Here is a 15871-nt window from a genome sequence, read left to right as displayed (position 1 = left end):
CCACTGTTACATCCTGTCATACAGTTAGACAGCTACACAAAGACTCAATCTACAGCAGCTGAAATCTTCTCATCTACCCCCCTTTACTAAATGTGATCACACAGATCAGTCTGTGACATGCAAACATTGGAGAAGCGTGGAGTAATGGTTAATTGTCATTATAATGCGTCGCTCCGACCCGAGGCTCGTCTCTCTCCTTTGTACTCTCCTCATCCTCCTCCCTCGTCTGTTTCTCTCTCCTCCTCCCCTCTCCCTCTCCCTCTCCTCTGCTGAGTGCTGATAACAGTCAGGTCCGGTGCTGGGATGTCGATTACGAGCCCGGATGTAAGAATAGCCCCGCAATGCTTTTGTGTTTCACTTCATAATGCTCTTGGAGTGTGTTTGCGCTTATATGGTTTGAACTCAATAACAAACTCAATAACAAACATTCAAGGGCATAACTGTGTGATGTATTGTATATTACATAAGAGTGTTCCGAGATCTTATAAAAGCATCTTTAAATGACATGTGTTGAAGTATAAACACAAACTCCAAACAATACATGGCAAACCTTAATCCTCTCCAGAACTGCTAGTCAGATTAAATGGCTACATTGCAGTTTGTTTGATTGATTGTGAGGCTTTCCTTACCAGAAAAGCATCAGCATCAATCATTTGTTCCAACACTTAAAAAAACAGAAGTTTAAGTGTTCCTATGAAAGATTTCTTGTTGCTGTACAAATAACAAAGTACTTTTTGAGCCTCTACTTAACCAAACCTTACCTTAGCGGTAGTAGATCAGAAAACAGTCACATAAAGACTTGGAAACAGTAGCTTGATAAAATGTCTTAACTCAAAGTCTAATTAGTAGGGGTGGGAATCACCAGAGGTTCCATGATACGATATTATCACGATACTTATATCACAATACAATATTATTGCGATTTTAAATATATTGCGATATGCTGTGATATATTGCAATACATTACCTTTTTTCACCTGCAAATTATGTCCCCAAATGAAAAAAAAAACTTTGCAATTCCTATGATAAAAGATCGATACTTGGCGTCCGTGTATCGATACAATATTGTCATGCAAAATATCGCGATACTATGCTGTATCGATTTTTTCCCCCCACCCCTACTAATTAGTGACTGTTTCCCTGAGCTATTATCTATATATGCGTGTAAGGAGGAGTGAGCTCAGTTGTAATGTAGGCTAGTTTTTATCAGTCTAGATAGCTAGGTTAACGTAGCTGTACTTTAGGAAGCTAACCAGAGCTAATGAAGAAGCTTGCTAGCTCTAGTGCTAACCCTGCTAACCCTGTTGTTCATGTGACCCTCGTCTTGAATGTCACAGTGGCTCTATTAGAGTCTCCCATGTCATCTGTAGCTTTCTGACCAGCAGCTTCAGATAGCAGGTGACCTTTTAGCATGTTGGGCAGATGTGTTTTTCCTTATCCAGATACAGATACGTACAAGTTAATAGTAGATTTAAATAGGTTCTTCACCTGTTTTCATTTGGATAGGAAGCCTTTAACCTGTCTGTTTTATTTATGATATCATTTTGATCAAATTTGATTCTTTATTTGACACTTCAGTAGTAATGATAGCAGTATCTGTTAGTAGTAGTAACATCCAGATTATATTTTATAGTCCCATGTTGGCCAACAAATTTAATGGGAACAGAAAATTGAATGTATCACTATCTTTATCATCACCCTCATTTTTCTAACAAATCTTCTAGAAATTCTTCATGGTTGCAAATAATAGAAGTACAAAAACTGCTGCTCTATCCAGCTTCCCTCTTATCGTCTTTGTTTCCTTTGTCGTTGCGCCCATCCCATTGCCAGCCCAGAGCCCAGAGCCTTTGTGAGTGGCAATGTACTGAGTGAAATCCACATGTATGCACATTCTGCCCATTAGAGCACAAGCAGGCAGAGCAGTGTAATTGAGAGAAGATATAAAAGAGATGTGGAGAAGTCCCAGCAGAGACCCGCGGGCTTCAGACAGCATGAGCAGTAGTGCTGGACATTTCAGCTCCGTCTGAGTCACTTGAGTGAGTCACAGAGTAAAGCTCATGTATGTTGACTGGACCCTCACAAAGCCCTTTTCCGTTGTTTCACGTTGAATACAGGATATGTATTTTTAAACCTTTATCTAGGGAGGGTTTTTCAACCATGCAGGCACTTTTCAGCTGTGCCATAGTTCACACATATGGGTTTTTTTGAGGGCTGATATTGATGTTTTTAGATTGATAAAAACAGGCTTCATTACATCCCATTGCAGTGATAATTATTTCCAGTAAAAAATGCTTCATGAAACAAAAAGTGCATTATGTGAATCATATCAGTGACTAGACCTCATCTGATTTATAAAACAAATCTGATATTGTTCTGGTGTATCAGATGTTTCCATGATTGTTTGAGAGATTGTTGGAAAGTTCATCAGTGTGAACTTGTCTCCTCACTATTTGTTCCAGTAAAATGTGTGTGTCTGTCCACAACAGCAAGAGCAGGATATCCTGACGTTCACACACACACACACACACACACACACACACACACACACACACACACACACACACACACACACACACAAACAATCTCCAGAAACACAACGCACCTTTCACACTCAGACTCACTACATAGTTTCTCCATTATGCTGGCAGACAGAATGACTTGTTCCACACTCAATGTGCGCTCTATTTTTTTTTTTTAAGAGGATACACTGTCCTCTATATCCACACATCATTAAGACCTCCCATGCTCTATCTTTCTTACTGTCTCAGTCACTGTATATGAATAAAGACACAAAGATACACTCTTTCTAAAGGTCTCCTCATATACACATGCATAACACAGAAGACAGAATACACTGCATCATTTGAGCTGATTGGCTAAAAATACACAACCTTCCTTTCTCTCAGAGAGATGTCCTCTCCCTCATAGAGACAAGCCCAAAATACCACCCCGTCTTCATTTCACTGTATTTTGTTGCACTGCATGTCCTCGACCCAAAAGTCCCAAAATTGTGCTTCACCTTCCTTCAGATAAATGTTAATCTATCCTACTAAGAAGTGTACCTCTTTCCTTAAAGTTTCCCCCAAAAACTGAGTGTAGTTTAGCATAATGTTTTGGGTAAAAATGCTCAAAACCTCATGTGAGACACAATAGATTCCACTGACAGGCCCCATTGAACTGTCGGGTATGCTCGCTGTTAGAGGATCCTCTCTACAAAACTGTACAGTGCAACACAAAGTGTCAGTACGCTGCAGGGGAGGAGTGCTGCTTTCCAAAGAAAGTTGGACCCAACAATGCAGTAAGTGTCCAACAACCCCCCACCCCACCCCACCAACAACACACAGGCACTTCCTCCAGCCAAATTCTGCCCAGAGCCCCAGAAAACCAATCAGGTTTTTCTGTGCGTCTGTTGGTTTGTAATCATTTTAATAAAACACAAATTTATGTAAAGTTCGCCTCAGCTTAAAATGTGTTTTGTTTATTGTTACTACACTTGGATGTTTGAGTCATAATAGACTCATAATAATCTCTACACTCATTTACATTCATTCTCAGTCATTAATACATGTTTGATTCATCTTATGGAGAAAAAAAAAGACATTTACAATCACTATTTTATGGTCCAGAACATTTTATAGAATATGATGAATACAACATGTCTGAATGCTGATTATTGATTTTTTTAAATAGGTAAAACTTGTACATTTGCATATATAAAAATGTGAAATAAAATGATGCATTTTATTTCCATTTTTGTATACTGTGGTTCACATTAGGAAAAGTCCAGCTAAAAGAAATATGTATAGGGTGTTCTTACAGCTCTCAAATGTAAAAAATAGGTCAAAGTTTTTATGAGTGAGAAGAAATAGAAGGTATGTATTTTAGTGAAAAACCATATCAGACACAAATTTAGTATTTTATAAATCTTAAAACATGTGGGAGGCAATTTACTATCTACTGAAATATTAAAGGTATTAAAATATTACTTTGACACTGGACCCCTCAACAAGACCTCAAGACTACAGTAGATACAAATGTAGAAGCCACTTTGCTGTCCAATTGAAACTAGAATGAATCTTTGCTAAGCAATCAATATACTGTACATGTGTAGTGTTAGTTCTGATGTCTATGCTTTTTGACATAAATGACTGAATTAGTGATCATGAGGTAGGAAGTTTTTATAGCAGCTGTCATTCTGATTGGTGCATTATATTTGTGGGCGGGCACTTAAATGGTCAAATTATAGCAATTCCAGCTGCATAACTGGCACCACATAGGGGGCGCTATGGTGTTACATATTGTTAGGTTTCATCTGGGATTTCACTACTCCTCATGTTAGTCCACAAGGCTGCACTTTACTCTGTGATAATCTGGGATACTACATGATTATCGTAACATACAGAAGCACTGAAGTCATGGGACTTGACCCCCTGCTTTCTAGACTGCAGGATGAGGACTACAGGTGTTAAATTAACATGTATTCTGACTAAATACACACTTAAAACTCCTAAATGATAAATATTTTAAAGGCTCAGACGATTAAAATGCACACGCTCGACCTCGTGAATCAACATTTGTATTATATACAGCATGACATCCACCGGTCAGTAGGGCACATCAGAAGGTGGAAGCACATCTCATAGCAACACCAGCCTCATGTCAGGTCAACAGACACCATGACAAACACCCACACTGTTTCCGCAGAGATGTCCATAAATATTATATATATATATATATTTATATTAAAAGTAAGATTTCTAGTTTCAGTTCAACTTTAATGCTTTTATTGTTTAATTTCCTGTTGAGCTTTATTGGTGCATACTGTCAAAGCAAATTTTTCATTACTCAAATTACCACAAAGTCAACATTACACAGACAGCCTGGGGCCATCAGGGCCCCCCTGAGGGTTCTGGGACTCTAGGGGCACCAGCCTGCTTTCCTCAGTTGGTCATCCATGCAACAATTATTACATCATTTCTGAGTATTGACGCACTTTTAACTGTTAGAAATTCAAATGTGTATCTTCTATCAGGGATTGCCAGAGTGCAAAGTCACTCAAATGTGATCATGGTATAGTTCTACAGACATTAAGCCAACTACAATCCTCAAGTTTGACCTCCTCACCATTAGCTGACCTAGTAGTTTTGGCTTCCTCTCTTGTTGCTCTCACTGAGTTGTAGCTTCTTCAAATTCCTAATACGTCAAATGTATGTTAACATAGTGACTGACTCTTCCTCAGAGTTCACTCCTGCATTAAAAACACATCAATACAGTGCAATACCTGTGAAATAATACACAGCTTTAAATACAGTGAAAGACAGCAGGAGACAAAGAGGCGTGTTCCAGCTGATGTAAACTTCCAGCAGAACTCTGAGTGTGTTAGTGTGTGTGCTGATGCATCTCAAATAGTCCCCTTTACACAGTCTTCAATTACTATGCAGCCACATGCGTGCTTTGGATAGGTGTGTGCGTTCGTGCGTGTGTGTGCATCTCCTCACCTGGGACATGGTGTTCAGCAGGACTTGGTCTGGCTCCTGGTCCGTAGCATGGCTTGTAAAAACCTCAGTCTTGTGTTCTCTGTGATGTTGATGGTTTTGATGGTGAGCGGGTGTAGGGAGGTGGGGAAGGGGTGGGGGTTCACTTCACACACACACACACACACCTCAATTGCTGTATTTCTGATGTGTCGCCAAACCCGCACGCTCACACACACATCACCTTCTCCTCCTCCTCTGTGACAGCACCGTCCTCTGAAACGCTTGCTCTTATAGTACTCCTATTCCTCCTTTTCTTTCTTCTCACCCTCCTCTCCTCTCTGACCACAACCTGTGTGTATTTTTTTTTCTCAACTGACACAGGAGAGAATAAGTCAGGGAAAGCTTGTATCCCTTTTTATTTCTGCCCTCCACGCTCCTGTCTTCACTGCTTCAGCGTGTGGTTGGTTGTAATCTGGGCTCACACCGCCTCACTGCTTTTCCTCCTCCTCTCACTTGCTCTCTCTCTCTCTCTCTCTCTCTCTCTCTCTCTCTCTCTCTCTCTCTCTCTCTCTCTCTCTCTCTCTCTCTCACCCTCAGCTGCTCCCCCTCCTCCCGCTCTTTCTCTCCCTCACTGTACACAGCATTAGTAAAGGGGAGGAGGGGGGGAGGATCAGAAGGATATAGTGTGTGTGTGTGTGTGTGTGTGTGTGTGTGTGTGTGTGTGTGTGTGTATGTATGTGTACCATGTGACCTGATAGTGTAGTAGGATTCCCCCAGCAGCTGTCGCACTCATTCCTTCATAGTGCTTCACTATGAGCTTCATAGACATCCATTGATGACCAGTGTTGGTAAACTGTCAATGGTGCAGGGACACTGACAATCAGCTGAGTCCCTACTGCAAAGTAAAGAAAGAGGTTTAACAGTTACATTCTTTCAAAGTAAAGTGCTGTTTAAAATATTTAAACCACCCTGACGAGGTAACGTGAGGGAACAATACTGTGAATATTACATAACAGAACAGTCAAAATTAGCTGCACTAGTCAATATTTAATCTTAGCAATGGGTTAAATGACGAAGATGTTGCTGGCAATTAGGAACCAACAGAAACACCAACTCAGCAGCTCTATGGAGCTTTTTAGCGTCTTTTAGCTCACCGCTTTGGTTTTACTGTTTGCAACTTTAACGTTTTGGGCAAAAGAGCACAAGTAAGGCGAGGCAACACAAGACAAATTTATTTGTATAACACATTTCAACAATAAGGCAATTCAAATTACTTTAAAGCCACTCTGCATTACCTGTCCACCACAAAATAGCTTTTAGCAATTAACAGTTAGCCGGTAGCGACTAGCTGGTGAACACAGTGGAGCATTTATTAGCTAACTAGCAGATATTTATAAGTTAGTTAGTGGCGAATAAAACAGAAGTAAACCAGAGACTGTACAAGGTTGAAACACGACAAAACAAACAAATGCTAATGTTGCTCTGTGTCCGCCAAAAGTTTACAATCGCAATGTTAGCTAACTAAAGTGTTTGCTAACATTAGCCACAACAACGTCATAAAGTGATAATGTAAAACATGATAGCTTGTTCTAAGCGGCCATAAAAAAGAAATTGGTTTTAACTGGTTCAAAACTCAATCAAAAAATGTATCTTGAAGAATAATTTGGGTCATATTGTTATAGTTTATTCAGTATGACACAAATTGTAAACATGAATACTATATATTTTTTAAAGACAATAGTTTGGTATTGGGTTTAGGCAAAGTTGATTCAAAGTTGTTCCATGTTCCAGATAAGTGCCAGAATTGTTCCAGCAGACATTTTACCTGGTCATGGTGGAGCTTTGTAGCATTAAAACCATGGAAGACAATAAGTCTATAAAACCAAGGATACCACTACTAGAATACTGCTATTATAAACACCACCATGTGTGAACTATCAGTTTAGGATACATTCACAAATTCTGTATGGAGGCCAATTTGATGCATCATTGACAAGAGCAAATGACTGAAATCAGAGATTAATAGTAACACATTGGAAACATGTTACCCATTCTGTTATTTAACAGAAACACACCCGCACATACAGTCATTCTATCCTTGAGGAATGAGGAAAAGGACATCCTGTGGTGCTTCCCCTGAGCTGTATAGCTGGAAACTCCCACCCGACAACAACAGGAACGGGCAGGCTGGCCAGCCACAGCGGCCCACTGTTCCCCACCTCACAAATCACTCTTATTACTCCTGTTTGCACAGTAGTTTAATGTTCACAGGCACATGGACCACACTGACTGCATTTACAGCTTTTATTTTGAATTACCGCTACTGGACATCCTTGAACACATGATTAACCTTTGAGCTGGAAAAGGAATTAATTAACTTAATTGGGATGTACTTAAATCACCTGTGGGTTCTTCAGCGAACTGGTTCTGTGGAAGGCACAGTAATCTCAGATGATTGAGGTCAGGTGTGAAACATGCTGCATAAGATAAAAACTGTGGAAGGTGAATGGCGCCATCTGGTGTACAAGAGCCCACAGCTACTCAGCAAGATGAACTGAACATAGAACAGACTTCTCACAGTGACGCTAAAATTGACTTTTGACTTTGCTAAGTCAACTGTGTTTTGTGGCCGATTAAACATATCCTATTCTAATGTCTTTAAATGATCTGGTCTTATCCCTTGGATGTTTCACTTAAGATGGAGAGCAATACCGCAAAGCTCAAGGCCGATGCGGAGGCAAGGATACAGCAGGTGATGGAGGAAGAAGAAGTGCTACATAATGAGGTCTATGAGAAGAAGCGCCAGTACCTCCTCATGGAGAAGGACAGGAATGTGAATGAGTTGCTGGATTTACAGGTAAGAAAATGTTCTCTTTTTTTTTGTGTGTGTGCAGTTTTAAATAACACAGCAGTTATTTGAGCTTGTTGCATAATTAAGAGACATGTTTAAATTTTTAGGGGAAACAAAACATTATTTTTCTTCAGGGTCTTCTCCTTGCCACACAGGTTAGCTGAACATTGAACACAGCATGGAAATGCATTATAGCTAAAAATCATGTTTCTTAGTAATATTTATTGGATTTGTGTATCTGTATGGTGGCGCATCATCATCACTGAGAGATTTATTGCTGATGACACTTCTCATACCTTTGGAAACACGTATTCTATTGAAGCTTGCTGGTTTGCATCTTGGCTGATTGATAATAATGTCTGTTCAAAACACCTGGCCAGTAGCTGGTTTAATATTTATTTAAATAAAAAAAAAAAAAAAAAAAAATATATGTATATGTACTGTGGGCTTGTGTGTACAAATGTATGAGGACATGGCTCTAATCCTACTAATGGAATCATTTCCCATTAGATTGCTGCACTGACTCCTGTGGCAGAAGCTGCCAAGCATTTCACAAAGAAATACAAATCTTTCGCCACAGCTATTGACACCACGCGAATTTCTACATTGATGGGGACAGATCAGAATTTTTAAGTAATGTTTTTTAAAATTGCAAAAAAATACACTGTCGTCGAATTAATGACTTAATTGCTCAAACTCAGCTCATTTTCATTAAGAACAGTTGCATGTGGTTTGATCAAACTTTATCAATTGTATAATAATCATCCCCTCATTTTGATCTATTTTAGATAAAGCTGAACCTTGCCTGAAGGAGAGTGAGAATTTGCTGGTGGAGTGCCCAGAAGGAGAACAGCACTTCTCTAGAGTGCCTTAGGGAGATGAAAATGGCTTCAAAGGACATCAGTCAGCTGCTATCAGGGTGGGCACATATTTGTATTTTATTATTTGGAAATTAATCCTAATTAATTTACTGATCATTTAGAAACATTGTTTTCAGGTTTTATTGTCCCCTGCACAGCAACACAATCAATTCATCTTTATATAGTGCCAAATCACAACAAAGGTAATCTCACCGAACTTTTCGTAGAGCAGGTCAAGACTCTACTCTTTAATTTAAATAGACCCAACTTTCCCACATGAGCAGGCACTTGGCGACAGCAGCAAGGAAAAACTCCCCTTTAACAGGAAGAAACCTCAGGCAGAACTGGGCTCTTGGTGGGTGTCCATCTGCCTTGACTAGTTGGGGTTGAGAGAGAGAGAGAGAGAGGAACGGAGCAGAGGGGGAGAATGAGAAATAAAGAGAGAGGCACAGTGACAATCAATCAACACTGAACATAATAACTGCAGTCAAACACAGATGGCAACTTTCAAAGCTGTAAAATTTGGTATATAATATATGGATGTAAATATTAAGGTGCAGCAGTAGTAGCATATTGCAGTGTGTGTGTGTGTGTGTGTGTGTGTGTGTGTGTGTGTGTGTGTGTGTGCTGGGAGGAGTTCAGGGTTCATTTGGGGAGAATTTGTTAGTTTCCAACACTGCCACCAGAAAGGAACAAAATCTACTCGGTTACTTATTCTAATCTGAAACTCTTCTTAGTGTGTTATGATTTTTTCTGGCATTTATTAATAATTTAAATATAGCATTAACTGTTGTTGAGGACGCAGGCGCAGGAGTTGAACAGTAGGTGGCGGTAATGCGATGATGTCATTGAAACAGTACACGACAACCGACGAAAAGAAGAAGCTGGCTCCTCTGTTACTAGCGTTAGCTCTGTTTTTAGCATTGTGACCCCTGCCCTGTGTAACATGAAGCTGGTTAGACGTGTAGCTTTTAATACTTTATAAGCCCTGTGTGTGTGTTTGAATAAAGTAAATATAGCAGACCTATGTAACAGTGTGTGTCTTCAGTCAGCAGCTTGTTAGTAGCAGCTCTTGTTTGTATGAAGTGGCACCTCAGCCAGCTAACAGCTAACTGCTAACTCTGCTAACTCAACAGTGCCTGTCAGCAGGGTAAGCGTCACATTCACTTGTTATTCTGCTTGACACAAACTACTTGATGCTAACTGTTTATTTAGCATATGTTAGCTATTTGGGGGAAGACCTAAAAAGATGAAGAGAACGGCAGATAACCTAAAACTTCTCTAAATTATTGTACTGAAAGAAACGTTACATGATGAATATACTGCTGTTAAAGCAGATATACAACAGCTAATTACATTAACAACAAGCAGTAGCTTAGCCGTTTGTGCCTCTTGTTCATTAGTATTACACATTCATGCTGGAGTCATACCAGCACTTTTCAAGGTAGCTACACAAAGACACACAATCAAATCTTTATATAAAACACACTAAAAGTTCAATAAAACATTTCAAGTCCGTCAGGATCAACAGTCAGGAGCCCAAATGAACTCTGAAACCTATATTTCTTGCTGTATTAATTCCTCCTGTTCATACTGACCATTAGAAGATTCCTTCATAATGCTCTTACAATGGAAGTGATGGAGGACTAAATCCACAGTCCTCCTTCTGTGTAAACATGTATTTAAAAGTTGATCTGAAGCTAATATGAAGCTTCGTCCACATGAGTCAAATCTTCATCTTCTATGTTTCAACGTTACTGTTTTTAGTGCCAAAGTCTTTTTGTTACTATTCTTCCACCACAGCTCAACAGGGAAACACTAAGAGGGAATTTGATGCTAAAAAGACTGTAAATGTGTCAGATATCACTTGATATGACTAACTCACACTGATGAAGCTCAATAGAAGCTGATCATCTACTTTGAAATGACTGTGTGGACACACTGTGGATTTAGTCATCCATCACTTCCATTGAAAGCACATTAGATGGAGATCTTTTAATAGTCAGTATGAACAGGAGGAATGATTACAGAGAGGATAACCTTGTTCACTGTTGTTTTTTCCACTTGTTTTTTTGTCTATTTGCTGTTGTGTTTTTATGCATTGGTATGTTTTTAATAAGAACTATAGGTTTTCTTCTGCATTATGAAACTTTTTTTACTATGTCATATTTTATCCTAACCTCTGTACAAATTAAGTTAACTGAACTAAACTAAACTTGTTTTAATTGAAACAAGAAGATTTTGAACCTTTTCCTTTGAGTAGTTTTTTTGAATGTGGGTAGGTTGAGGTTAATCAGAATCAGTTTTATTTTCACTTCCATAATACACACTCAGTATACATAGAAGGGAAATGCAGGGTGTTCACCAAAATGTATGTTTTCAAATAGGATAATTTTTGTCTGAATTACATGGCCCAACATGTTCAATGTATCAGCTCAGAAGATAAAGAGAGCCAGCAAAAAATTGAGAAACTGATACTAAATCAAAAGCACCTGTGGAAGCTTTAAACATTCATTTATATGTACACTTTTATTCCTCACTTTAATAAACCATAACATCACTGTGCTGTATTTGCAGTCATGGCTGCAGTCAGGTGGGATCTGAGCACACGGAGAGCCGGGGTGGAGCCGTGCAGTCGTCAGCAGTGACCAGCTCGCTCATGTCTGCATCCCACCGCTGGTGCCGTGGAGACCACATCGCCATGGTGAAGACGGCCAAGATGGAGCTGCTGAGAGCGCTCGTCGGCGAGTGTTTGTCGGCCGCCGCTGAGGAGATCCTCAAGATCGTGGAGAGGACGATCGTAGAGTACGAGGAGGAGATGTCCTGCTCCAAGTGGGTGGTGGACAGCCACCGCAGACTGCTGGACGCTGCCAAGTCACACAGTGAAGGTCAGATCAACACAAGTCTGCTCAGAAAAACAGAAGAAACACACAACTGCCCGTTTTCTGTGGTACTTAACACTGCATTTCACTTTAGGCTTTTGCTCATCAAAAAATGTCTTGCTGAGTTGCTCCTGAGTTGTTTCTTCACTACTAGTGCCCTCCAAGGAACGCTTATATTGCAGTGCTTTTCTTAAAAATAAACCCATCACAACATTTTCGCCTGAGGTATTAAAAAGGAAAAAGAGAACACCTGCACACTGTCTTCTTCAGGCTTATGCTGAATAATGGAAATATACATCTGAAATCCAAAAGGCAGAGTTTATTGATAACAGGCTGCACCTTCCTCTTCCTCAGTTGGACTCAAATATACATGAGTATAGTAAGCAGAAAATGTATTGAAAATATTAAAATCACATTTATCAGCTCAATAATCATCTGAGACAGTCAGTAATAAATAAACAGTAGAACGTGAAAACCTTCAAAAATATAGAAACAATCTACATAAGTCACAAAGATCAATTCATAAATATTATGTATAGGTCAGGAGGGGAGAATATAGGAAGATGTCATCCTTTTTTAATAGGCGTTATTATTAAAGAAGAAATAATGAATAACATGTTGTGATGGGTTTATTTATAAGAAAAAGTACTGCAATATAATTGTGCCATGGAGAACACTAGTAGTGAGTAAGTGTAAACTGATACACAATACAACCAGTCCTGTCACTAACACATAATAATAATAATAATAATAATAAGAAGAAGAAGAAGAAGTAAAACAAGGCAGTGAGGTGGAGGAGTTACAGATGGATGCTGTCTATAGAATACAGCTCATAGTTGACTCCACCAAGTAAAAGCATCAATGTCACAATTTTATTACAGCATGTTTTTATTGTAGCTGATGTAGTATGAACTGCTTTATAAGGATCACAACAGAAATCTGAGGAAAAATCCAGAGAAAAAATGTGAATTCATTTTCTTTAATCTTTGTATTTTTGTGAAATATGAGAGAGTTTAACCTCTTTCAAGCCTTAAATGTAGTTATTTATTTAAAGCTATTTTCCTGCTGTGTTGATACACCTGCAGTGATGCCTTCAGTCTGTGGACTCACATAGAAAATAAGTGTGTAGGTGTTATGATGCATCTGGCATTCCTCCAGTATATATTGCCTTTGAGTTGACTGAATCCTAAAAACTCATCAGCATCAGTAAAATTAAGTCTCTTTCTTTGCCTCAGACTCTCTACAGATGTCGGACACAGATGTGAAGTCGCCACGCGATCAGCAGTCGCCTCCCGACAGCGTCGACGTGAACGTGTGCTGGGAGGAAGCAGGAAACTCCACGACAGAGCCGACAGAAGAGTCCTCCAACACCAACCACGCTCACCCACACTCTCCTGACAGCGACCACGAGATACTGATCGACGTTGACGACGATGGCTATGACGATAAAGACGATGAAGATGTTAAACAAGAGTGTGAGCTGCCTTTAAAAATCCTGAAAGCCAATAAGCCGTTTAAATGTCCCATCTGCTTGAGCGTGTTCTCCTCCAAAAAGACGATGGTGCGACACGTGAAACGACACCCGGAGGACACTTCTCTTTCTTACCAGTGTCAGTTCTGTGAGCGCTACTTTTACCACAAGTCTGACTTTATCATACACACCAGGGTTCACAAAAGCTCTGAAGACTGTGACCAAAGTTTTGACCAGAGAGACAGTCTGATTATTCACAGTCAGAAACACACAGAGCACAAAACCCAGCAGTGTTTCACTAAAACTTCTGAGCTCAACGCTCATCCAGAAACTCAGCACAGTTCTGCAACACCTTACAGAAAGATAGAAGAAGATCTAAAGGAGGCAGGTGGTGTTAAGATGTTTCCTCTCACCATCGCCCCTTATGATAAAAGTGAGTTTGAGCAGGAGTCACTGCAGCCGCTTTGTCTCTATCAGATCCAGACTGTTGCAGATATAGATAAACACTCCTCAGCAACAGTTCCAGCTCCTCACATTAAAACCGAGCCGGCCGTAGCAGACAGTGGAGCATCAGACACCGCCTCCACTGACCATCAGCTGCTCCTGTGTGGAGCCACGAATCAGGACGAGGAAGCTGAAAGCATCCTGCAGAGTAGAGCTTCGAGAAAACCTGCCGAGCTCGTGGTTCAGTTGGAAGCGGGAGCTCAGAAACCCTACAAGTGTCCGTGCTGCAGCAAGTGTTTCTCCCTCACTAAAACCCTGATACGACACGTCAAGATCCACACCGAGGACAAAGCGTATCGTTGCCAGTTCTGCGGGCGCAATTTCTGTCAGAAGTCGGACCTGGTCAACCACACGAGGATACACACGGGAGAGAGACCCTACCAATGCAAACACTGTCACAAGTCCTTCGTGCAGAAAGGAAACCTGGTGGTTCACATGAGGAAACACACAGGAGAGAAACCCTATCAGTGCCAAGAGTGCAGCTGCTGCTTCAGTCAGAAGTCTTCTCTTGACTCTCACATGCTGACCCACAGATTCTAATCCTTCTACCAGTGTTGATACTGGCAGAAATGGTCCTTTCACATTCACAATATTGTTTTTTCATCATATTATTCTGATTTAAATCAACAGCTGACAAGACCATCTCACCACAAGATTAACAATGAGTAGCTGCTCTGGAGCTTTTGATCCAATCACATGATCTTCATCAGGAGATGGAGTTTGACCAGCTCATATTCAAATGTGGATTTTCTGAGCATTTCAAGGACTTCTCGTACACGTTGGCTTAAAAACTGAGATTGACACAATCTCAAGAATTAATTTACGTGTCAGTTTTTGAGCCGAAGTATACGAGACGTCATCGAAGTTAGACCTGTCACAATAACTACTTTTGTTGGATGATATATTGTCTCAGAAATAATCGTGATAAACAATATTATTGTCAGATTGTACGATTATTTTATACCACTGATATAATGATGAGAGCGTGGAGAGTGGGCACTACGCTTCTGTAAAAATACAGACTGCCATTATGGTATAGCCTCTTAGCTGCTAATGTGGAAATATTAAGTCCATATACAGACACGATGATGTCAATAATTATGTTATTGTACAATAAGTTGATAATTATTGGGACAGGTCTAATCGAAGTAACTTCCCCTCCAAACAAGAAATCCACCAATGTGAACTTGATGAATTGAAATGAATGAATTGTGCTAAATTGTGCTGAGATTGTTTTATTCACAGCTGTTCATAAGGTGAAGAATCTCTAAATTTGATATTTTATGCAGCAAAGCTCTCGTAAGGCTGCCTGTGTTCAGGCAACATTCAACATTTACAAACGTTGGCTTCTTTGTGATATGGATAAAAAGGTTTTATAGAAAAATGGGTTCATATTTCTCAAAGTAGGATATCAAATTAAAAGATTACATTTTAGTATTAGTAATAAAACTTGGGTGTTATACTGGCATTAGTACAGAAATATTTCTTACAACACTCTGCTTTGTTGTCATTATGGGTGTAATATACAACACTTCATGGTTGTTTTCTCCTTATGTCACTGTATCTTTAAAACCCAGTGAAATAAGAAACAGCTGACAAAATTTGGTTCCCAAAAAAATAAAAGTGTTCCATTATGTTGAGCACTTCAGAAATGTAGATTTTTGTGAGGACTGTGTTTTAATTTTATTTATTATGAGGTTACACAATTCTGATTTGTAATGAGTAATATTTTATTTTGCAAAAATGTGTTTGAAATGTGTTTTTATATGAAATATATAAAAAATTCCAGTGTAAAACTAATCTCATGTGTCTCATAGCATTTATTC

At 39.6% G+C, this 15871-nt stretch overlaps 1 protein-coding gene across 1 annotated transcript; it reads left to right on the top strand.

Moving 5' to 3' along the window:
- The first annotated feature begins 10197 nt into the window (after positions 1–10197).
- LOC134003804 (zinc finger protein 300-like) lies at positions 10198–15677 on the top strand. Its single transcript, XM_062443153.1, has 3 exons — positions 10198–10338; positions 11766–12076; positions 13306–15677. Exons 2-3 carry the CDS (start codon positions 11848–11850, stop codon positions 14583–14585), a joined length of 1509 nt encoding a protein of 502 aa, XP_062299137.1. The 5' UTR covers positions 10198–10338; positions 11766–11847; the 3' UTR covers positions 14586–15677.
- The last annotated feature ends 194 nt before the right edge of the window (positions 15678–15871 follow it).

This window comes from Scomber scombrus, chromosome 21 (genome assembly GCF_963691925.1).
Source record: "Scomber scombrus chromosome 21, fScoSco1.1, whole genome shotgun sequence".
Taxonomy (NCBI): domain Eukaryota; kingdom Metazoa; phylum Chordata; class Actinopteri; order Scombriformes; family Scombridae; genus Scomber; species Scomber scombrus.
The sequence above is the reverse complement of the archived record's forward strand: the minus strand, read 5'-3'. Positions and strand labels throughout refer to the sequence as shown.

Excerpts from the sequence above, each read along its gene's own strand:
- LOC134003804 (XM_062443153.1), top strand. The coding sequence starts at position 11,848 with ATGTCTGCATCCCACCGCTGGTGCCGTGGAGACCACATCGCCATGGTG. Across the intron at positions 12,077-13,305 it reads TGCCAAGTCACACAGTGAAG|ACTCTCTACAGATGTCGGAC; the intron begins GTCAGATCAACA and ends TCTTTGCCTCAG.